The 25,684-nt window shown below is 43.0% G+C and overlaps 1 protein-coding gene across 3 annotated transcripts in view; it reads right to left on the reverse strand.

The window, feature by feature from the left end:
- LOC123765258 (SUN domain-containing ossification factor) overlaps nucleotides 1–25,684 on the reverse strand; it is a 74,162-nt gene that overhangs the window by 30,664 nt on the left and 17,814 nt on the right. Inside the window, exons 1-2 of one of the 3 annotated variants that reach the window (XM_045753770.2) lie at nucleotides 25,358–25,452; nucleotides 4,920–5,642 (exon numbers count right to left, since the gene is read on the reverse strand). The exons of 1 other annotated variant lie outside the window; for it this stretch is intronic. In XM_045753770.2, coding sequence (XP_045609726.2) covers nucleotides 4,920–5,176 — 257 coding nt within the window. In that variant the 5' untranslated portion in view covers nucleotides 5,177–5,642; nucleotides 25,358–25,452. Of the gene's footprint in view, nucleotides 1–4,919; nucleotides 5,643–18,161; nucleotides 18,236–25,357; nucleotides 25,453–25,684 lie in introns of those variants that run through there. One more of the 3 variants, XM_069335492.1, reaches the window with a different exon arrangement.

Below are 25,684 nucleotides of genomic sequence, written 5' to 3' on the forward strand. Positions count from 1 at the left end.
AACTATTGCTCGACTTGCCCTGGCAACCTGTGCGTGTCGCCGTACTAACGGGTCCAGCTCCAGCTTCCACGAGCTACACACACACACACACACACACTAGTGACGGCCACACGTTGCCTCCTTTGGTCAGGGTCACCCTCGACAAGAATTATTGGTAATAATATATATGACAATCACACACACAGTCGGCACACAACCTACCGGTCCTCCCACCAGACAGCATTGTAAATATGTACAGCTTTTAGAGAGAGGGTAAATTGTAAGCAAGTATATTCACAGTATTGTTTATACCTATATATACCTGACAGTGGAACCAGAGACGCTGGGTTTTGTTGCTGCCTAGTAACCTGTGCTGCCTGTGTCATGACGTCCTGGGGGTAGAGAGTGTCCATAATGGCATAATCTCCGTCCACAAAAGAAGAGACGTGAGCACGACTTAACGGAACACTGAAGGCAGGAGACTGATAACACCACGAGAGGCACTCTTTCCGTCCGTGCGCGGGGTCGGCGCCCCCGGCACCACGGGACAGGCTGGGAAGGGGAAAAGACAGTCTTTTCCACATTGTATATACTGCAATTTTTAGAATACTTACAAATTACCACAATTACCACATTACTAACAATAGTTTCATATTTAAGTTGTAGTCGCTTGTTCTATATATTGACAGTTTAAATACACAGAACAAGATTTTATTTAATATACAGCCCGTTGTGGAGAGTCCAACGTCAAGAAACTGTCGTACCAAGGAAGGAAGAATACGACTAACCATAAGCCTCCCTCCCACCACCAAGTTACTAGTTGCTGAAATTCCTCCCCCACCACCCACCAATCACAGCACCAACCCTACCAGCCCCCATCACCGTGACGCGGCCTTCCTACCAAGGGCAAGTATACACCACCAAAACACAAACAAGTTACCCCCCCCCTCCCCGCCTCACTAAAAGTCAGGGCCACCCCAAGACAACCAAGGCTCGGCTCCCACACCACAAGACCCATTACCTCCACCCCAATCTCACTTTGCCTCAGATCTTCAAGATTTTGTTGAAGTTCTCTGTGTACTGCTGCTGTCAGATTGTTCATTGACAATCCAAGGTTACACTCAACATCTCCTTTAAAGGCAGATTCTTTAGCTAACTTATCAGCTCTATCATGCAATCCAAGATGGTTGTTAAAGTATTAAACTATTTGGCGGGTCGTATTCCGGGGAAAAAATTAGGATTAAGGACCTGCCCGAAACTGTATGCTAGTGGCTTTACAACAATGTAAGATTGGTTGATAAAGATTAAGCCACCCAAGAGGTGGCACGGGCACGAATAGCCCGTAAGTGGTACAATGTAAGAACTTTTAATTATGTATACATATACTACTGTAGCTATATTGCCAACACTAGTTCGTCAACTTAGAAACAGGTCTTCAGTATAAGCGGTGAACACTGATTCCAGCTCTCAGTACTATACCAGACTTCCAGATTTCCTTATAATTTGGCTGATGTCATTAACAACAACTAACTGGTTATCACTTTATTATAGTTGTAGATTGGATTATAACCAACATATAAACAATTGGTGAAACTTATCAGGTGTAGGCACGTGTCTGAGGCCATCACACCTTGCAAGAGGCTCAACAAAATTATAAATGTGGTTGAACTTGCCACGTTACATTATACAAGGCGAGAACATCTGCACCAAGTTATCACCCTCCCCTCCCCTCACCCCGCCTGTGCAAACATCCCTAATCCAACCGTTCATTACCACTACATTCCACTCTAGTAATATATATTTTTTATGAACCCGATCTGAACCCAAGTAAAATACTGAAAATATGAAATATGTGCCGGAGCGATAGAGCGGTTGGCTCACGGGAGACATCTCCCGTCACGCAGGGTGCAGTCGCACCTCCACAGATCTCCAGTATCACCTCTTGATACTGATAATGGCTCAAAAGGGCCACCACTTACGGGCTATTCATACCCGTGCCACCTTTTGGGTGGCTTAATCTTAATCAATCGGCGGTTGGCTACAGTGAACTCTTAACGAGCAGGGGGGGGGGGGAAGCTATGAACGGACCTTAGTCACTGAACCACAATCCAGCTCTAACAAGCCGGAGCAGAGGAAGGTTAACAGCTGTTAGTGTGTCAACAATACGACAACTATGTTAAACTATGAACACTTTAGTGTAACATTAAACTACTAACACCCGCACACTACAAAGTTAACCTTGATGGGGACCATAAACTTACAAGCCCGTTTCCTCCACAATGTTAAGGCCTGACAAGTGGCGGTAATAAGCCACGACCTTGTACACGTGCACCCAGTAGTGTAACCTTCACCACACACTAAGACACCTTCCCTTCATACATCTATATTGTTATGAACACTCGCCTCACCTTGATAGACGCGCCATGATAAATAGTACAATCATAAATGGCTTGGAGTATTGATTTCCTCTATGGAGGTTATTTTAACCAACCAAAATAGCTCGGAATATGCTCTAACATACGTCAAATATCTTACAAGTAAATACCACATCACGTCGCCACCTTGACGTAGGCGTTGTCTGAAGCAACCCGTCCTCACACCAGGACGTCTACCAAGACCACCACAAAGTTCATTCCTTTGCGGTGGACCCTAAAGACGCGTTCTTAAATTTTAACATGCTGTTCATTCAAAAAATGATTTTTCTAAAGTGTAAGTTAATATTGTTATATTTTAGCATACTAAGCATATTTAGGCACTGGTTAGGTTAGGCGTTTATGTTCTATTGGCGATTATTTGTAGTACGTTGGTGAATCATTTATAGCGTTGTAGTTCGAACAGAAGTCGTTAACGAAACAATTGTTCTGGACGACGTCAGTTGTGAGTCTTGTGTAAAAAGTTTTTCATTCATAAACAGCTGGAGTTTGGCGGGTGGATGCAATGACTTGGGTCCGGAGGACGGGCCGGCTACCCCGTAGCAGCTTTGATTTCTTTCAATTGAATCTTCTTCTATACGCCTGGTCATGGTCCAGCTCGAACCCAAACGTTGTTATTTATCTTATCTGTTGGTCACCATATCTTCAGCCTCCTTATTGTCACTCATCGTCTGCAATCTGGTCATCCTTTTTTTTTTTTGCAAGAAAGTGTACAGTGCGCTGAGCCATGTTACTGGTCACGTCACTCATAATCTGAGGCGGTAATCTTAATACCTTCTGGTGTGCCTCGCTCTCCCGCCCACACTATCTTACCTTATCTTGGTAAACACTTTGCTGGGCCCAGCCATGACACGGTAAGGAAAACACTAATGACCTCTTAAATATATCGCCACACAACACGGAACATTGGGCATAAAATGGGTAAATTTAGATTCAGGAATGATCTGGGAAAATACTGGTTGGGAAGTAGGGTAGTTGATCTATGGAACAAATGACCGGGTAGTTGAACAAATGACCGAGATCACTGTCTAGGCTTGACCCTAGGTTAGACACGTATACATTTTTCTAAATTGTGATATGTGTATGAAGGGTTGCGGGTGATGGGAGCACCCGCCACCCGCGGTATCCATACTGTATGATGGCTGTACCAGGAGGACGCTGGTACTGACGGTTAATGTATTAATTTACTGACTTGGTTCATCACCAGCCAGGGAGGGGGCTTAACTGTGCCCAAGCTTTACTGATGCAGGTGGGGAGGCGCCCACCACCACCACCCACATACCAAGTGCCAGTAATGGCCTCACCGGACACCTACCCCAGCTAGGCTCTCTTACTCTGGCTGGCACCTAATTAATCTCTCAAGTGCCCACTATTAACTATAAAGTTTTACTGTTTGTGGTTTATGTTCAGAATTGTAATCAGTCAAGGACACGGATAAAGTAAAAACGAAAACTTATCTATAACGTAAACTGCCAACAAAGACTGTGCTGATTAGATTATACACATCACTTTCCCCGAGACGCGACGCCCGCACAAGGTACAACCTCCTCAGGGTATGGCCAGACACGCCTGGTTACCCCAACCTGCAGGCCGCAAGCAAAGCCCCTACAACAATACCGACTTGTTACACTGTTTAGATAATCCCACCCAAGCTCTACCCACCAGTCTGGGGCACGGCCGCACCACTACCACCATGGCTGGCTAACATGTGGTAATGGATAAAACCATAAGTATAATTAGCAGAGTTAATAAAACTCCACCAACGTGACCGTAATAAGGATGTGAGGCAACAGGAGGTGGTAAAAGCCTTGAGAACAAGGGATACAATCAAACAAGAAGAGTTATATCTTGCCTCGTCTCCAAATAATGCTCAAACTTTTAAATTGTCAAAATTTTAATATTTAAATTTAGTATTTGTTAGAGTGGTAGATGACATTTGTGTGCAGACACCTCCAGGCTCTCCTCATCCTGCAAGAGGACAAGGGAAAACTGGGCGCTAATCATCTCCAATAAATATATCGACAGCAAGCCAGGATTTCCTGTGAAACATTAAATATTACTTAGTCCAATTAGTTACTTTCGACTTGGTTGGTGGACACTGGCTATCACTCCTAGATAAAGTGGGCGACCAGGATAACGCTAGACCATGAAATAGCACTTTATCTGTAACTAGCTGACATTGTAACTATAAGGTGTGAAGGATAGATGAAATTGTTTATGTAATAATCTAAGATGAGGTCTGATAAAGATCTTGTGCCCTCTGTAATGCTTTTGCGCTACCGCTCACAGGATGAGTATGGGGTGCACAATAAACTAGCCGCCTTCGGCGGCAACAATCAAATCATGACTGATCCTGCATCACACCTGGAATTTATTACGGCGGAAAAAACAACTGTATTGTCTTAATACAAGAACTAACTGTGAAAGTTAGCATCAAGGAATAGGTAACAATACAAAAAGCAATGTGTATGGCCACCACCTTGCAAGGGCAACACACACCACATTTACCTGTTGTGGTTGACGCTGCCGCAGGAGACGTAGGGCTGCAGCAGTAGCAACAGGAGGAGCAGCATCAGGCCACAGGAGAAGGGCGTCGCTACCTGGCGTCGGCCACACCACTCCCAGTGGGTGTAGCATAGCGAGGGCGGCGGCGGCGCCACCCGCCACCCCCAGGTGCAGCACGGCGGCCACGTCTGCGTCACTAAGGTGTCTCTCTTGCTGGCCATAACACCTGTTCCACACCACTTGCACGCCACCACTTGCATATGTACAGATCTCCAGGCATGTGCCTCAATGTGGGTTCGGAGACTTCGCAGGATTTTTAATACGTATTCTACTTAGCGTAATAACTTTATCAGCAGCCTCAACTTTATGCCAAGACTTACGTTGTAATCGCCACATTCTGAGTCAAATTCATTAAGTTCATGTACTTCTTGTTCTAATGAATGAACACTTGGTAACTATGAAGGGAATACAGGTAGCTCACAGTCCAACAATGGTTTTTCCCCCACAATGAAAGTGTCCCAGTTCATGCTTCAACACTAGATTTATCACTACTAGGAGCGACCATTTTCCTTCGTGCCAGCGAGGAGATACACCAACCTTTCTGTACATGGGCCATAGTGTGCTCGTATACACTGACGGAGGCAGCAGCCACGGTTCTCGCACCATTACCTGTACACACTTCCTAAAGTATCTCTCTCTCACACGCTTAGCTTAAAAGCTTAGTGACTGAGAAAGACATAACGGATAAAGAAATGTGTGTAATGCTATCATTCAAAGTACAGAGATAACGAGTTGGATACACAAACAAGTGACCAAGGACAATCTTCGTAAACTGATCCCACCAGCTTTCACGTGCACATGAAAATGGGAAACATTTACGACAATTGTGGCTAAACAACTTTAACTAAAACAAATCTCAGTGACCTTGCGGCGCTTGCCAAGCATATGCACTCAGGTGTGACACGCCAACTTCAAACATCAACCCAAAGGTTACTCACCATCTCTCTCATCGAGCCAGGGTTGCCAGGTCCGAATTGCTAAATGTAGCGAATTTATAATTAAAGTAGCCAGATATTTTGCTTAGCAGCTGATACGGTTTTCAGAGCTATATATTTTAAAAAGTAGCGTAACACTACATGATAATGATTTTATTAATATTATCGCTGCATGTTTATGATAATAAGCGATAATTGGATAACTTAATAATGGCTGCATAAAGCATAATTTACAAGTTATCCAAGTATCACGTGTCTATTATATGGGTGAAGAGTCCCTCTTCACCCATATAGTCTTCAGATTATCAATAAGACCCTTTTCGTCTGCATCCACAACCTTGTATATTGTAGACTATTTTATCACTGGCATGCGTGGTTTAAATGATGAGCAACAAGTATCCTTCTTTAAAGATATGTTTCGACTTTCAAGATTGATATCAAAAGTTATAGTCCCATTCAATATCCCAGTTTAGTTTTACCAGACGTTGCTCTCCAAAATCCTCGTTCAACTGATCAGTAAGCAGAACACTTTCAATGTCAATGTTTGAGGTCAAGGAGCCCGGGCTCTCCAGCAGGTCACTTGACAGTTATTGCCTTGGTCCAAATGTTGAACACAAATATTGGGAGAGTCACTGGTCAACAGTAGGCACACCTTCCCTTACACCACGGGAAGGTACGCGTCGCTTACTTACACCAAGGGACTGGTCAGCAAGACATACTGCAAGTTCCGTGACAGCTTTTTTTACCGTTTGGAAAATTTCAGCATTACTTGGAACACGAGAAAGAAGATCTTTGCAAGCCGTCACTCAAAATTTATGGCAAATTTCTTGAACATTTAAAGCTATTCCTTGTTCATAGCATCGTTTTGTCTGTTAGTCGCCTGATGTGTAGAAAATTGGTAACCACTTCCTCCAGGGGCAGATAAGTGGAAATAATGTCGCAATTAACATTGCAATGATCAGAATGCAAGATTCTTCCAAGTATTCCAAGTTTTCTAATTCAGTGTGAAGGCTAAGCTGATCTGCTTAACAGTTTTGATAAAATCAATTCATTCTTTCAATTTAGGATGGGTTTGAGGAATGTGAAATATAGCTTATTGTCAGGATCAGAGTACATTGAAAATAGTTGACTTGCGACATGCTTATCACGCCTGCAACCCGTTCTCGCAAATTTAATAAGTCAATATTGACTTATTAAATATGTGCATAGGTGACATACTTAACATAATAGATACCCTTAAAAAGATTCATAGAAAACACCGACCTTACCTAACCTTGTTAGTATCTTAAGATAAGCATCTTATTGCTTCGTAATTACAATTATTACCTAACCTATAATAGGTATAGGTTAAGTAATAATTGTAATTACGAAGCAATAAGATGCTTATCTTAAGATACTAACAAGGTTAGGTAAGGTCGGTGTTTTCTATGAATCTTTTTAAGGGTATCTATTATGTTTAGTATATCACCTATGCACGTAGTTAATAAGTCAATATTGACTTTACGAATTTGCGAGAACGGGTTGCACGAGGAAGTAGGGATTTTTCCTACTGGTAATCACCACCGTTGTTATTGTTCAAGAATGCCACTGATCCAACTGCCGCTCTACACTAGGGAGCCGGTCGGCCGAGCGGACAGCACACTGGGCTTGTGATCCTGTGGTCCCGGGTTCGATCCCGGGCGCCGGCGAGAAACAATGGGCAGAGTTTCTTTCACCCTATGCCCCTGTTACCTAGCAGTAAAATAGGTACCTAGGTGTTAGTCAGCTGTCACGGGCTGCTTCCTGGGGGTGGAGGCCTGGTCGAGGACCGGGCCGCGGGGACACTAAAGCCCCGAAATCTTCTCAAGATAACCTCCTTGGTAACCATCGTCTTCCTGACAAAAGGTGTCCTTTGAGGTGATGATACAAGGCTTCAGAGATAGGGACTAGTGACAAACTAGTCCCATAAACTGAGGTCAAAATTATACTGTTTTACTGTGTTTAGTTTTATAAAATCGAACACAAACAAACGTTTTCCACGGGCAATATCTGTCGACTCGTGTATAAGCGGCGTACTAATCCATCACTATATTTGGGGCTTGCCACCAAACAGTCAAGTACCAGGTCTATAATGTCACGAGGCTGGAGTGCTTCCAGAGAGATTACCAGGGATGAAGCATTAATGATAAGGTCGAGAAATATACCGTCTTTGTGTATAGGATTAACTATCTAAGGTAACCGTCTCAGCCCCGCTCGTGTGCCAGGTGCACACGGGCTCACCATAGCCCGTGCTACTTGGAACTTTTCTTCCCAGTAGCTGAATCTTAAACAACCAACCAACCAGCAGCGTCCAGTTAGGAGTATCAACGTGCCCAGGGCCCGGTCTCTGACCAGGCCTCTCTTCATGGTCTAATCCACACACACACACATTCCCCCGTCCGCGGTGGAGGCGAAAACAAATGGGCAAAATGTTTCTTTCACCCTGATGCCCCTGTTACCTAGCAGTACTTGGGAGTTAAGATAGCTGCTACGGATTGCTTTCTAGAGGGCATGTAAAAAAAAAAAAAAAAAAAAAAAAGGCCTGGTCGAGGACCGGGCCGCGGGGACGCTAAGCCCCGAAATCCTCAAGATAACCCAGAAGATCCCGTTTAATAAGGCGGTAATATAGTTGGAGGCCGCTGTGATTTACACATTACAAATAATAACTCATTGACTATCTTAACATTAGTAGCCCAAACTAGCCCAACTGATTTTTAAATTAGCCCAAAAAGTCGCAAGTAGCCAGATTAAAAAATTATGAGCGTAGAGCGTTCACAAGCAGCCCAATGTGGCACCACTTACCCAACGCCGAGTCGTTACCCACCAACGCATAGGAGGAACCCAGGACCCTCCCCCCCCAGCATACCAAGTACGACATGCGCGACGCACAGATAATATCAGGAGGCAACACTTGCCACAGTTAGCCTGGTAACATGTGCTGCAAAATTGTAGGCAACTGCTGCTATCAACTGGGACTCATGCAGGGCACAGCTGACATGGGCTGGATGCATGAGTCAAGAATGATGATTCACACCCCCTCCCCCCACCTTCACCAATTTTTCAAACAAAAGTGAAAAGTTTGGTTTTCAAAACTGATAACGCGACCTTAACTCCCATAAATAGGGTTTAAAATAATAAATTTCCAGGGTTCTTAAAGACATTAAAGCTTAGCGAAAACTTGTCGGGTTTTTGCCGAGCCGAGGACAGGAAGCTTAAACAATAACAACACATCACTTTCTTCCAGATATCCACTTATCTTTACGTCAATTGTAGCAAAACTGAACGAAACTAAAAAATGTAATTTTTCGTTTGCATCTTTAAGACGAAATAATATGGCTTTACTTAGATGTCTGATGACTAAAATATCTAAAGATGTCAAAGTTAGGAGATTTTTGTTATTTTTCAGAGCCTGGAGGTGGTCTATAGAATGTTCGTAAATTTTATAGCGTACTATAATGTTCTAAGAGATAGTAAATTCTAAATATATGGTGGTAAGAACAAGTCAAAGATAGTCCACGCCTGCTCGTGTCGTATAGTGACAGGTTGGACAGTTTAGGAACGTGTCAGAGTCGCTAGCATTGGGAAGCTATTTCTACCAGCAAAATACCTCGCACAGCCCCGCTACTGTGCCAGGCAAGTCCACTACGGGCACACCATAGCCCGTGCAACTTGGCACTTGTTCCGAGAAGCTGAATCTATAACAGGTTACCAATGGCAAGGAATACGTTATCGGAAAACAGTATTGAGACAAAGGATAAAGCTACCTTTTAACAATGAGTACCGTGTATCTATCGCGAGAAATACAAGGTTTTTGTTATACAAACACATACACGGAAGAGTTATACACACACACACACATACACGGATATATAGTTAATGAAGAAGCACACCACAATGGGATCCACTACTACTAACGTTCTCTATAGAGAACACAAACAAAATACATGCATACTATATTACACTTTACCTAATGTTGTGGAATAATTGGCTTCCAGAATGTGCACAATAATTCCTAAAGATAATGACGGCGACATCTATAATGCAGATGGAGAAGAGCACGTGCTTCATGATGGCACCACACACACACACACTGATGAAGACTAGAGACGGCACGGGCATGAATACCCCGTAATCCCTACACACACACACACACTACCGCCATCCCGATTGATTGAAAGGCGAAAGATTTATGCGTTTTGAAGGGAAACCAGAGTTGCGCCATCCCGTTTAATATGGGGGTAATATACCCCCGGCGGGTCAGGCGAGGTGGTGAGAAAGTGAAGTGTAGACCTATTGACCCATACGTGGTGCCTCACATTTACATTCACTCATTCATTGTTAATTTTCGTGATTTACACACCGATTTGATTTGATGGTGATTTTCGTGATTTACACACAAATGTATGGAAGAATCGAATGTATCCATATGTATATGTATACATTAAGGTATTAAAGGTATCAGTTTAGGGTATTACAAGTATCAACAGAAGACAGAACACGAAACAATGGGAATAAACTGGATAAGTTTAGATTTAAAAACATAAGAACAAAAGGTAACTGTAGAGGGGCCTATTGGCCCATACGAGGCAGCTCCTATTTATAACCACCCAATCCCACTCATACATGTCCAACTCACGTTTGAAACAATCGAGGGACCCCACCTCCACCACGTTACGCAGTAATTGGTTCCACAAATCAACATTCCTGTTACCGAACCAGTATTTACCCAGGTCTTTGGGAAATGAATGGATATCGAGGGCACTTGGTGTCAATTGCCGGCTGGAAAGATATTGCAAATCAAATGCAATATCTTTCATAGACATCTGGGAACACTTCTATGGAAGAAATGAAATGTATGCTCGTGATGGGGTGCATCTATCGAGAGCTGGGGTTGTTGCTGTTGCGAACTCGTTGGAAGAAGTGGTTAGAGGTGTTTGTTTGGGTTTAAACTGTTAGTAGATAGAGGTATGGGAATTGATTTGGAGGAAGGAGGTAATAAAAGTATGTGTTTGTGGGAGAAAGGAATTGGCAAAACGACCAGGGAAAGAGAAGGTCCGCAAAATAACAATTCACTTAGGGTATATTACACTAACAGTAGAACATAAGAACATAAGAACATAAGAACAAAGGTAACTGCAGAAGGCCTATTGGCCCATACGAGGCAGCTCCTATTCTATAACCACCCAATCCCACTCATATACTTGTCCAACCCGTGCTTGAAACAATCGAGGGACCCCACCTCCACAATGTTACGCGGCAATTGGTTCCACAAATCAACAACCCTGTTACTGAACCAGTATTTACCCAAGTCTTTCCTAAATCTAAACTTATCCAATTTATACCCATTGTTTCGTGTTCTGTCCTGTGTTGATACTTTTAATACCCTATTAATATCCCCCCGGTTATGTCCATTCATCCACTTGTAAACCTCTATCATGTCACCCCTAACTCTTCGCCTTTCCAGTGAATGCAACTTAAGCTTTGTTAATCTTTCTTCATATGAAAGATTTCTAATTTGGGGAATTAACTTAGTCATCCTACGCTGGACACGTTCAAGTGAATTTATATCCATTCTATAATATGGCGACCAAAACTGAACTGCATAATCTAAATGGGGCCTAACTAGAGCAAGATATAGCTTGAGAACCACACCAGGTGTCTTGTTACTAACGCTGCGATTAATAAATCCAAGTGTCCGATTTGCCTTATTACGAACATTTATGCATTGATCCTTTTGTTTTAAATTCTTACTAATCATAACTCCCAGATCCCTTTCGCAATCCGACTTCGCAATCACAACACCATCTAGCTCGTATCTTGTAACTCTATCATCATTACCTAACCTCAGAACTTTACATTTATCAGCATTAAACTAAGCATTTATCAGCATTAGAAGTCTAAGAAATAAAATTAACGAATTAAATGCTCTTGTCTGCACAGAAAAAATAGATATTATTGCACTTACCGAAACGTGGATGAATGTAGAAAATAGAGAACTATTAGCTGAATATCAAATTTATGGATTTAAACTATTTCACACAGATAGATATATTAGACGAGGAGGTGGAGTAGCCATATATGTTAGGGACAATTTGAAATGTAGTCTCAAAGAGGGAATCAAAACAGAGCCACACACAGAAACTATTTGGATTGAATTAAACGAAAAAGCTAATAATATTATAATAGGAGTAATATATAGGCCACCAAATTTAGACAGAATGGAAGCAAAGCATCTATGGGATGAAATATCTAGAGCATCTAGATCTAACAGTATTTATGTCATGGGTGACTTTAATTTTAGCGGAATAAACTGGTTGAACAAAACAGGGAATAGTGAAGCAGAAGATTTTCTAGAATTAATTGACGATTGCTTTCTTACGCAACACATTAAGGAACCAACACGGGAAAATAATATTTTAGATTTAGTGTTAACTAACAGGGAAACGCAAATTAATGACATCGAAATAGGGAGTGAGCTAGGGAGCAGTGATCACAAAGAAATCAGATTTAGCATAGAATGGAATAGACCAGTAGGAGAAAATTCTGTTAAAGTGCCAGATTTTCGAAAAGCTGATTTTAATAGCCTAAGAAATTTTTTGGGTCAAATTGATTGGAAAGTCTTGGGTATGGGGTGTGGGCCGGTCTTGGAGCGAGACATGAACCCAGCGATAGGTGACTTAAATGGGGATTTCGATGTGGATTCAATATATAACTTATTTAAGAATATTCTAAACAAAGCACAGGAACGTAGTATACCATACAAATTGAATAGATCGAATACTAATGACCCAAAGTGGATAACAAAGAATTTGAAGAACCTTATAGGTAAAAAGAGAGCTTGGTACAAAAGGATTAAAAATGGGGAGGTCACTTTAGAACAGGAATTCGTACAACTGGTTAGAAATGTTAAAAAAGAGATAAGGAAAGCAAAAAGAAACTATGAAGTTCGCATAGCAGGGCAAGCAAAGACAAATCCTAAAGGTTTTTTTCAGTTATATCGTACTAAGACTAGGGAAAGGATAGGTCCATTAAAAACTGAGACAGGTCAAATAACAGATAGTGATGAAGAGATGAGTAGTATTTTTAATAAATATTTTGTATCTGTATTTACTAAAGAGGAACTTAACAATATGCCTTCAGCCGAACAAGTCTATGTGGGTGGGGACGAGGACAGGTTGACGAGTTTAACAGTTACCAGGGAGGATGTTCTTAAACAAATAGTAAAACTCAAGCCAAACAAATCCCCAGGGCCGGATGAAGTGTTTGCCAGGGTGCTTAAAGAATGCAAAGAGGAGCTTTGTGACCCACTGTCAACCATATTTAATAAATCAATAGAGTCAGGCAGAGTGCCAGAGTTTTGGAAAGTTGCTAATGTGATACCAATTTTTAAGAAAGGAGATAGATCACTTGCGTCTAACTATCGACCAATTAGCCTAACGTCTATTGTGGGAAAGTTACTCGAATCTATAATAGCAAATAAAATTCGTCTTCATCTTGAAAAACATAAATTAATAATTGAGTCGCAACATGGTTTTATAAATGGCCGTTCATGTTTAACAAATTTGTTATCTTTTTATTCTAGCATTGTTGAGGCAGTTGATAGTGGTAAGGATTGCGATGTTGTATACCTTGACTTTAGCAAAGCTTTTGATACAGTGCCATATGAAAGACTGATTAAAAAGATAGAGTCTCATGGTATTGGGGGTGCTATATTAAGCTGGATTAGGGCATGGCTATACCAAAGGAAACAGAGAGTTAGTATAAATGGAATCAAGTCAGAGTGGGAAAATGTTGTAAGTGGAGTGCCTCAAGGCTCTGTCCTGGGACCTCTGTTGTTTATAATATATATAAATGATTTAGATTCAGGTTTGAGTAGCAACATTTGCAAATTTGCCGATGATACGAAAATCGGTAGGGAAATTAATTCGGAGGAGGACTCACTATCACTTCAAGTTGATCTAGATAGGGTTTTGAAATGGTCAAAGGATTGGCAGATGCAGTTTAATGCTGATAAATGTAAAGTTCTGAGGTTAGGTGGTGATGATAGAGTTACAAGATACGAGCTAGATGGTGTTGTGATTGCGAAGTCGGATTGCGAAAGGGATCTGGGAGTTATGATTAGTAAGAATTTAAAACAAAAGGATCAATGCATAAATGTTCGTAATAAGGCAAATCGGACACTTGGATTTATTAATCGCAGCGTTAGTAACAAGACACCTGGTGTGGTTCTCAAGCTATATCTTGCTCTAGTTAGGCCCCATTTAGATTATGCAGTTCAGTTTTGGTCGCCATATTATAGAATGGATATAAATTCACTTGAACGTGTCCAGCGTAGGATGACTAAGTTAATTCCCCAAATTAGAAATCTTTCATATGAAGAAAGATTAACAAAGCTTAAGTTGCATTCACTGGAAAGGCGAAGAGTTAGGGGTGACATGATAGAGGTTTACAAGTGGATGAATGGACATAACCGGGGGGATATTAATAGGGTATTAAAAGTATCAACACAGGACAGAACACGAAACAATGGGTATAAATTGGATAAGTTTAGATTTAGGAAAGACTTGGGTAAATACTGGTTCAGTAACAGGGTTGTTGATTTGTGGAACCAATTGCCGCGTAACATTGTGGAGGTGGGGTCCCTCGATTGTTTCAAGCACGGGTTGGACAAGTATATGAGTGGGATTGGGTGGTTATAGAATAGGAGCTGCCTCGTATGGGCCAATAGGCCTTCTGCAGTTACCTTTGTTCTTATGTTCTTATGTTCTTATGTTCTTTCCTAAATCCAAACTTATCAATTATACCCGTTGTTTCGTGTTCTGTCTTGTGTTGATACTTTTAAAACCCTATTAATATCCCCTGTGTTATGCCCATTCATCCACTTCTACACTATCATGTCACCCTCATTCTTCATCTTTCTAGATAATATAATTTAAGCTGTCAATATTTCTTCATATGACAGGTTTCTAATTTTTAGGATTAACTTTCATCCTACGCTGGACGCGTTCTAGTGAATTTATATCCATTCTGGAGTACAGCGACCAAAACTGAACTACACAATTTAAATGGGGCCTAACCAGAGAAATAACTTTAGAACACAACCAGGTGTCTTATTACTAACACTTCGATAAATAAATCCCAGTTATACAAAATTATAATACCTGTACATATTAGCGAGAATCTACTTTTTGTTTATACAATACTTTAACATTTACGAATACGTCTTTAGGGTCAGCCACAACGTGGACGAGCATAACAAATGTCTCATTCACAGCCAAGCTTGGGTTGGGTCGGATTTCTCAAGCTTAGTAACCCAAGGAAACCGGCAGGACACGTCCAGATAGCCGTCTCGGCAAGCTTAATCCATAACCTGAAACTCTGCACACACCAGTCACATGACACGGGGTATGACACGCATTCAAAAAGTGTCATGCTTGCAATACGAGGCCCATGTGTAGGTATTTACAACAGCACAGTGTCCATTACTCATAGCATCGGCTGTTGTATTTGGCATTGATGCCTGCAGGATCAAGCTGTTAGCTCTTGGACCCCGCCTTTCTAATCGTTAATTGTCTAATGTACCGACTCCCGACCGATTTTGCTCCATCTACTACATACTCCCCCCCCCCCACCTCCCATCTTTCATTTATTTATACTGGATAGAGAATGGATGGAGATATATAGATAGAATGGATAGATAGCTGGAAATATAGGTGGACAGATGGGAGAGACCCGGGAAAGGCAATTTAAGCTATACACGCGAGGCCTGGTCGAGGGACCGGAATCACTGGAAGCCCCGGAAGTTATCGGAAGGTCGCTAGGTAACCTATGATGCAGACCGTGGCGCCTGTCTAACTCCCAGGAACCGACAGCTATTGCTAGGTAAACAGAGGCATCAGGTGAGAGGAACTCTGCTCATTTGTTTCTGCCTCGGGTTCGATTTCCGGCCGTTTGTGCGTGATTTTTAGAACACAGTATTTTAAATTATTACAATCATTTAAAACCGCTGTACCTGACACCATAAGTGAATGTCAGCATTATAGTTAATAATAATAATAATTATATTATTATTACTATTAAGGTAATGGGCGGGTGGAGTGGTGGACCGCTCAGCTGGGGGCGAGTGCCTGGATATGCGGAAGTGTGTGGTGAAAGGGGAGGAATACAGAGACTAGGCTTTTAATGTGGGTCACGTTAACTGGTGGTGACCGTTGTCTGGCGCCCTTGGTCAACACTCCCAGGGGTCAACAACACCACACACTTGGGGGCTAACACAAACTAGCAGCTTTTAAAGTGCTGTAGATACCACGAGCCGTAGGAAATTGTGAGTAGAGTTGCAACAAGTCCCCGAAGAGCGGCTACTGTTGTTCAACCTTCCTGCCTACACCCAGTCACGTGTAACTATCATCCCCACACAGTGTCACGAGACCAGCTTCCCCCAGGATCCACCCCACAACGGATACCAAACTCCCAGATACCTATTTACTGCCAAATGAATAGAGGTATCAGATGAAAGGAAACGTGTCCAATCTTTTCTGCCCTTCCCGGGGATTGAACCCGGGTTCCTTGATCGGGAACACATCCGGGTCATATGGCACAATCGTCTATCACCAATAAGGTAAACTCAGTATACAGGGTTGTATCAAAACCCATTCGTAGGGAAATTATATTTTATAATTTTATTTCATTTAATGTTATCAGTTTGTCGTGTACGGATAAGGTACTCGGACTACACCCAGTACACAGATGATGCCGAGTACACCTCTGAGGGCACTCTCCCTCTCAACTAATAGCTTACATTTCTTACGTCATCGTAATTAGCGTTATAAATGCAACCTATTACGAATATTCAATGCTCACAAAGATATATTTTCTACGAGTCTGCCTTGATAGGTTAGGTGGGTTTCGCGAGGTCGTGCGTGTCTTGTTAGGTTAAAAGGTTGGATTATTTGAGGTAGAAAAATGTAGCCAAATGATGAGAAGTGGTTTGTGAGCGCCTAGATGGCGCCGCCGCCGCCAAGATAACCACCACCTCTCACTCAGCAGGTGGCGGAAACACGGGGCTGCCACCTGCAGTTCCAGGGTGTTGACTCCACACTGTCAGCAAATACACAAGAACAAAGGCAACTGCAGAAGGCCTATTGGCCCATACGAGGCAGCTCCTATTTATAACCACCCAATCCCACTCATATACATGTCCAACCCATGCTTGAAAACAATCGAGGGATCCCACCTCCACAATGTTACGCGGCAATTGGTTCCACAAATCAACAACCCTGTTACTGAACCAGTATTTACCCAAGTCTTTCCTAAATCTAAACTTATCCAATTTATACCCATTGTTTCGTGTTCTGTCTTGTGTTAATTCTGGAACATATGCTAATCAGAGGACCAAAGAGCCAAAGCTCAACCCCAGTAAGCACAACTAGGGGAGTACGCCTGTGCCCATCCCCCCCCCCCCAGGTGTGATACGAGGCTGTGCTGGAGGCTCCCACCCTGTACACGGGCAGCGGCGCTGTGGTTATGGAGCCTCACACACACCCAGGAGTGGGCGTCTTAACAAGGCCCACCCTCCTAAAATGTTGCCATTACAGTAACCATTATGTTAAACGTACAAAAATGGACCGTTGGACACAAGTTCACGTGTTTTGTATGCTCAAAAACATGCTAAATAATGGAAAGTAAATAAGAAATTAACGTAACCTGTCCAAGGAACTCCATATTAGGCTCCAGGCCTAATATAGCCCACATGAGAGCTATAGGAAAGTTTAAGCTAGGTTTTGACTTTTTCGTGCCGTCTGCAAAATAAATAGCACAACGTGAACACTGTTGGCTGCAACAGTCCACTTGTGTAAGTTGGACCAAATAGTTGCTGCCTTAACATTCTAGGAGGACGGGTTGCTGGAGAGGAAACACTGATCGTCGTGGTCGTCATTAACCTGCCTTCCTCACATGCACCAACGAAGCTCTTCAACGGAGGGAGGGGGGGGAGAGGGGGGGGGGAGGGGGGCGAGGGAGGGGGTGTTCAAAGTTACTCTTCTTCGGTTCCCGTGGTCAGCTTAAGTACAGGACAAAATGACTCTTGCCACCTTGCGTCGTGGAATATCGCGCGGCAACATACCCTCGCCTTGCAAGATGGCCACGCCTGAGCACAACTACACGCCCTTCACCCACACCAAACCGTCGTTCTCACGCAGCTCCCTAACTGTCTGTCATCATCCGACACACTCACCCCAGACAGTTGCATGTAGCTCTCGTTCCGGCTCACTCACGCAAATCGTCGTCTCCCTCACTGCACTCCCATACCTGTAGAGGGTTTTTTCAGTTATATCGTACTAAGACTAGGGAAAGGATAGGTCCATTAAAAACTGAGACAGGTCAAACAACAGATAGTGATGAAGAGATGAGTAGTATTTTTAATAAATATTTTGTATCTATTTACTAAAGAGGAACTTAACAATATGCCTTCAGCCGAACAAGTCTATGTGGATGGGGACGAGGACAGGTTGACGAGTTTAGCAGTTACCAGGGAGGATGTTCTTAAACAAATAGTAAAACTCAAACCAAACAAATCCCCAGGGCCGGATGAAGTGTTTGCCAGGGTGCTTAAAGAATGCAAAGAGGAGCTTTGTGACCCACTGTCAACCATATTTAATAAATCAATAGAGTCAGGCAGAGTGCCAGAGTTTTGGAAAGTTGCTAATGTGATACCAGTTTTTAAGAAAGGAGATAGATCACTTGCGTCTAACTATCGACCAATTAGCCTAACGTCTATTGTGGGAAAGTTACTCGAATCTATAATAGCAAATAAAATTCGTCTTCATCTTGAAAAACATAAATTAATAATCGAGTCGCAACATGGTTTTATAAATGGCCGTTCATGTTTAACAAATTTGTTATCTTTTTATTCTAGCATTGTTGAAGCAGTTGATAGTGGTAAGGATTGCGATAAGAACATAAGAACATAAGAACAAAGGTAACTGCAGAAGGCCTATTGGCCCATACGAGGCAGCTCCTATTCTATAACCACCCAATCCCACTCATATACTTGTCCAACCCGTGCTTGAAACAATCGAGGGACCCCACCTCCACAATGTTACGCGGCAATTGGTTCCACAAATCAACAACCCTGTTACTGAACCAGTATTTACCCAAGTCTTTCCTAAATCTAAACTTATCCAATTTATATCCATTGTTTCGTGTTCTGTCCTGTGTTGATACTTTTAATACCCTATTAATATCCCCCCGGTTATGTCCATTCACCCACTTGTAAACCTCTATCATGTCGCCCCTAACTCTTCGCCTTTCCAGTGAATACAACTTAAGCTTTGTTAATCTTTCTTCATATGAAAGATTTCTAATTTGGGGAATTAACTTAGTCATCCTACGCTGGACACGTTCAAGTGAATTTATATCCATTCTATAATATGGCGACCAAAACTGAACTGCATAATCTAAATGGGGCCTAACTAGAGCAAGATATAGCTTGAGAACCACACCAGGTGTCTTGTTACTAACGCTGCGATTAATAAATCCAAGTGTCCGATTTGCCTTATTACGAACATTCCGATTTGCCTTATTACGAACATTATTAGCGATGTTGTATACCTTGACTTTAGCAAAGCTTTTAATACAGTGCCACATGAAAGACTGATTAAAAGATAGAGTCTCATGGTATTGGGGGTGCTATATTAAGCTGGATTAGGGCATGGCTATACCAAAGGAAACAGAGAGTTAGTATAAATGTAATCAAGTCAGAGTAGGAAAATGTTGTAAGTGGAGTGCCTCAAGGCTCTGTCCTGGGACCTCTGTTGTTTATAATATATATAAATGATTTAGATTCAGGTTTGAGTAGCAACATTTGCAAATTTGCCGATGATACGAAAATCGGTAGGGAAATTAATTCGGAGGAGGACTCATTATCACTTCAAGTTGATCTAGATAGGGTTTTGAAATGGTCAAAGGATTGGCAGATGCAGTTTAATGCTGATAAATGTAAAGTTCTGAGGTTAGGTAATGATGATAGAGTTACAAGATATGAGCTAGATGGTGTTGAGATTGCGAAAGGGATCTGGGAGTTATGATTAGTAAGAATTTAAAACAAAAGGATCAATGCATAAATGTTCGTAATAAGGCGAATCGGACACTTGGATTTATTAATCGCAGCGTTAGTAACAAGACACCTGGTGTGGTTCTCAAGCTATATCTTGCTCTAGTTAGGCCCCATTTAGATTATGCAGTTCAGTTTTGGTCGCCATATTATAGGAATGGATATAAATTCACTTGAACATGTCCAGCGTAGGATGACTAAGTTAATTCCCCAAATTAGAAATCTTTCATATGAAGAAAGATTAACAAAGCTTAAGTTGTATTCACTGGAAAGGCGAAGAGTTAGGGGCGACATGATAGAGGTTTACAAGTGGGTGAATGGACATAAAGGGGATATTAATAGGGTATTAAAAGTATCAACACAAGACAGAACACGAAACAATGGGTATAAATTGGATAAGTTTAGATTTAGGAAAGACTTGGGTAAATACTGGTTCAGTAACAGGGTTGTTGATTTGTGGAACCAATTGCCGCGTAACATTGTGGAAGTGGGGTCCCTCGATTGTTTCAAGCGCGGGTTGGACAAGTATATGAGTGGGATTGGGTGGTTATAAATAGGAGCTGCCTCGTATGGGCCAATAGGCCTTCTGCAGTTGCCTTTGTTCTTATGTTCTTAGAGCGCTTACCTCCCTGGCAGGATGACCCCCCATGTAGGTTTTAACGAGATGACAACGAAGAAGTCCAACATGATACCACAAGAAATGAGGCATAAGGATCTTCAGGAAATTTATAAAGAAGCCGGAAATCAAGTAAATCAAATCTACACTGATGTGTCATCTAATCCTAAACATGACAGGGCTGGAGCAGCACACACTAATCAGGAATAATGCTTTTCAAGACGGAAATTAAGAAAGTGCACATATTGAGAACTATGCCTCTTTAACACAAGCGGAGCTAACTGCCATTGCCATAGCGTTAAGATTCCTTGAGCGAAAAATTAACGATGCAGTGATCTGCATTGATTCAAAAACAGCACTACAAAGTCTTAGTAAAAGCCTGGCAGAAAACTTTGCGATTGTCATAGGAATCAAGAGAGCTGAGAAAGTACTAACCAATCAGGGAAGATTGGTGAAATTCCTGTGGCTCCCCTCCCTTACTGGAATTTCTGGAAATGGACCAGCAGATGTACTGGCTAACATAAGAACTGCCTTTAGAAACTTGTGTAAAGAATCGTTCAGGACCCCGTATCCCACTTATGTCATACCAGTCCTGGAATATGCAGCACCAGCCTGGAGTCCATATCTAGTTAAACACAAGACAAAGTTAGAGAAGATTCAGCTGTATGCCACCAGACTTGTCCCGGAACCGAGAGGTGTGAGCTACGAGGAAAGGCTGAAGGAGCTGAACTGGAAAACAGAAGAGTAAGGGGAGACATAACCACCTACAAAATTCTCAGTGGAATTGACAGGGTGGACAAAAACTTTTTAGCACGGGTGGTACGCGAACAAGGGGACACAGGTGGAAAATGAGTACCCAAATGAGCCACAGGGATGTTAGAAAAAACTTTCAGTGTTAGAGTAGTTAACAAGTGGAATGTATTAGGCAGTGATGTGGTGGAGGCTGACACCTACATTTGAAACTGTGCATGGAATGATAGAGCCCAGCAGATTCAGGAATCTGCAAACCAGTCGATTGACAGCCGAGAGGCGGGACCAAAGAGACAACTCAATCCCTGCAAGCACAACTAGGCGAGTACACCGGGGGCGCCGGTGGCTGTGTGGATGGCACGCTGGGCACGTAATCCTGTGGCCCGGGTTCTATTCACGGCGCTGGCGAGAAACAAAAATGGATAGTTTCTTTCACCCTGATGCCCCTGTTACCTAGCAATAAATAGGTACCTGGGAGTTAGACAGCGGTTACGGGCTGCTTCCTCTGTCGGTTTGTGTAAAAAACAAAAACAAAATAGTAGTTAGTAACAGTTGCCAGACAGTTGAGAGGCGGGCCGAAAGAGCAGAGCTCGACCCCCGCAAGCACAACTAGGTGAATACTCTCAAAGTCACAAACAAATTACGGTATAAAACAAAGACCCGGGTCATTAAACCGTCGTGTATACCGGCGTGTACAAGTCACGGAGCATCCATCCATCGCTCTCTACCAAAAGCCACCTTCCCGGCGGCTTCCATCCCTATCCAGCCTGAGCTGTATAACGCATCATCTACCGGGATAAAGAGCAAAAGTTACGTCCAGCGAGACTAGAGATTTGGGAGATTTATCTCACCAGATCTGGCGCCAGGCCAGGGTTGGAGAGCGTAGAACTCCGCTGGAAACTGACTACAGGTGTGCGTGTGAGAGTGAGAGGGAGAAACAGGAAAAGCCATGGTAGAGCAAGAGTGTGGGGGTGGGGGGGAGGGGAGACACGGGAACAACAGCGTGTACCTCCCCCTTCCCCAACCACCACCTGCCGCATCGTTCCATGACCCGCCTGCGTCTTCTGTGCTCCACACACCCACTTGATCACATCCCTCTCGTGGCCGGGGGGGGGGGGGGGTCCATGTGGCGCGGGGAGTGATACGGCGAGGAAAGGAAGGCGAGAGTGTGGAGTACTCCCACAGTAACATGGGCGAGGCGGAGGAAGGGTGTGGGGAAGGTGGGCGCGAGACAGAGTGTGGGGTACTGTCTGGCTCACTCGCCAGCCCCGTCCTAGCCTCCCGAGGACCCGCAATGCGGCTACGTACACAAGGAACCATTCCCATAATAGTCATGAACCTTCACTTCCAGCAGCCCAAGATCACAACTCTTCCTGGTCATCTGGCCCTATATACACAACTCGCGGCCATCACCTCTACTGACGCTGGCTACACATTATGCCCTACAGAATAACTCTCACCCTTCCTCCCTCACGTAGGTGGTGAATTCACCCCAAAAGCGACACAGCATCTTATCACAATTACTTTACACATGCTGGTGAGCATTGCCGTGTGTCACTGTGAAAGCCCTTCATTCACCTTCTGCTGTGGTTGGGTGCCTCAGTAATCCACGCTACTAGGTCCAGTGTAATATACCAGACGTCAATGCAGGCTGTTTGGCATTGTAAATGAATGACAACGTATGTGAACGTACACCAGAAAATGTAGCATCACGAAAGATAGGGAGGTGCGGCAGTGTACATTATTTTAAGGACGCCAATAGAGGAGGATAGAGGTGAAGGCAAGAGAATTGAGAAAGGGAGGGGAATTGGAGTGAGATAGTTAAAAAGAACTAGGGGGGAGGGGGAGTGTGTAGCAGGGATAGTGAGAGAGAGGGAGCGTCAAGCAAGCAGACAACATGACACATGAGCCGAGACACACTGCTCACTAACATGTTTCATCAACACACGACTTATAAATCATTCCCCCCCCCCCTCCTCGCCTGTATCGTCTAAATGTGCTTCAAGGGTCGAGCTTAAGCTCTTAAGCCTCACCTTACCAGCTGTTAGTTACATGAAGTACACACTCCCGACATTCCAAATTCTTACCATAATTAAGATTGAAACTATTCGTGAATTGTTTCTCTCTCTCCAAGTTGCTAAAATAGTAATACAATTCTTGTAACTCACCCTTGACCCTTCGTCTTACATTGCCTTATACTGAACCTTTCAGATTCCTTGACAATCTTATCCAGCGCACAATATGTCCTACATTTCGTCTCTTCGCCGAGGCGAGGGTTCAGCTCCGTTAGGATTTCTGCATAGTTCAGTCCTCTCGGTTCTGGTACGTGTGTCGTTGTACATATCTGTACTCGTTCCTAGTTAGGTTTGTATGGTTCTTTAAGTGGGGTTACAGGCTGGGGCGGCATACTCCAGAATGAACACCTATCTTCTAGGTATGCTTGATGGGTCAAGTCTCAACTCCTGGGTCCAATCTTTCTATTATCAATCATCAAGGTCAATGGTTGCCAACACTCCCGTTTCCTATCATTAAGTGTCATAATTTAAAGTTAACAATTTCGTACTCTAGTTCGGCATTGCTCGAAGGGTTTAATTGCCCCCTCCCCATCTAAGGGAAGAATCTCAAGTGAAGGGGGAAGGAATTGGGTCTCGGCGCGAGGACAGTTCACATTAAAATTGTACGAGATTAACGACAACCAGATACACGTGGAAGAACTATTGTATTGTAATTATATAATCACCTTCAATCAGTCGGTAATTGTTTTGTATATTGAGCTCTAATAATTACAAGTGCAGAACAAAGTAAGCCTAGCGATGCAAATTCTTCATTTCACTTTCCCAGTTTATGGTGGGGAGGACCGGGTGGGGGGGGGGGGGGGGAGTGGAATGTGACTGTGCCAACACTCCCACCCACTATACCTGTCCCCCCCCCACCCCTCTAATTTGAACCCCACACACCTGACATGATTCCACCTCCCACACACCTGTGTGCAGGGGCCTGACGACTAGGTGGACAACGCTCGGAATTCGTAATCCTAAGGGTCCGAGTTCGATCCCTGGCGGAGGCGGAAACAAATTGGCAGTTTCTTTCACCCCGATGCCACTGTTCAGTTAGCAGTAAATAGGTACCTGGGAAAGAGACAGCTGCTACGGGCTGCTTCCTGGTGGTTAGGGTGGGGGGAACCAGTTGATTGACAGTTGAGGGGCGGGCCCAAAGAGCCAGAGCTCAACGCCCATAAGCACAACTAGACGAGTACACCCCCCCCCCCACCTGACGATCAACAGGCGGGTCTAACTTCACATTTACACAGTTGATCACTTAATCACTTATTATAACTTAGATGTAAAATGATTACTTCACAACTTTACACCACGAAGCACAAATGTAAGTTACTCACCACTCCCCACAATGCATTTTAAAAATTTACCACCGTTTCTAAAACAAAAAATCTAAATTGGTTATAATAAAAAGGTAAAAGGCTCACTATATGAGCAAGACATTCTTATCTTCCTTATTTAATAATCATAATTATTAAAAGGAGACGTATCAACAGGGATTATACACAGTGTTATCCTTTTATAATAACCCAACCATCCTCAATGCGATTAGTTATGACGTGTTTACAGGTTGAAAGTCACTGAAGATTAGTTGAGGCTTCCACCATGGTCAAGCGAGTGTCAAATACAGATTCACAGATTTTAATAAGAACGGATTTGGCTATTAGTGTGTGAATCCGACGGCACTTTCTGACGATAGGCTGGAGTAACATTGTTATTCCCCTTGTATGTGGAGAAGTTGAGCCAGTCGTTTAAGTTCTGTCCACATCATTTATTATATTTACCAACATTACACATTACCGTTTGTTCAGTCACACGTTTTCATTTTTACCTCTATATTAATATTCATAAATGTGCATATATATTTCCAATTACTGTAAATTCAGGGATGATACCATTACGTCACACACGCGCGCACACACTAGAGGCCAGCACATGCACGCCGTCATGCACCTGTGGACCCAGGGATCCAACTCGCCCCAAGACCGCCATGACCCTGGTGTTATCCCCTGACGACACCTATGGTACCCTCCGCTCTCGTACCGCACAACCAGTCTACCCTGGCCCCATGTTCTGGCTCAAAACACACAGAAATGCAACGAATATGATAGAGACAAGTACAATATATAAACAACGAGAATGATTAAGAAAATTAATTAGAAATTATCGATATGAAGAGTACTTGTACTATGGCGAGTGAGGCGCCTGGCAGCCAAGTGATC

The sequence above is a fragment of the Procambarus clarkii genome, chromosome 33 (genome assembly GCF_040958095.1).
Source record: "Procambarus clarkii isolate CNS0578487 chromosome 33, FALCON_Pclarkii_2.0, whole genome shotgun sequence".
Lineage (NCBI taxonomy): Eukaryota > Metazoa > Arthropoda > Malacostraca > Decapoda > Cambaridae > Procambarus > Procambarus clarkii.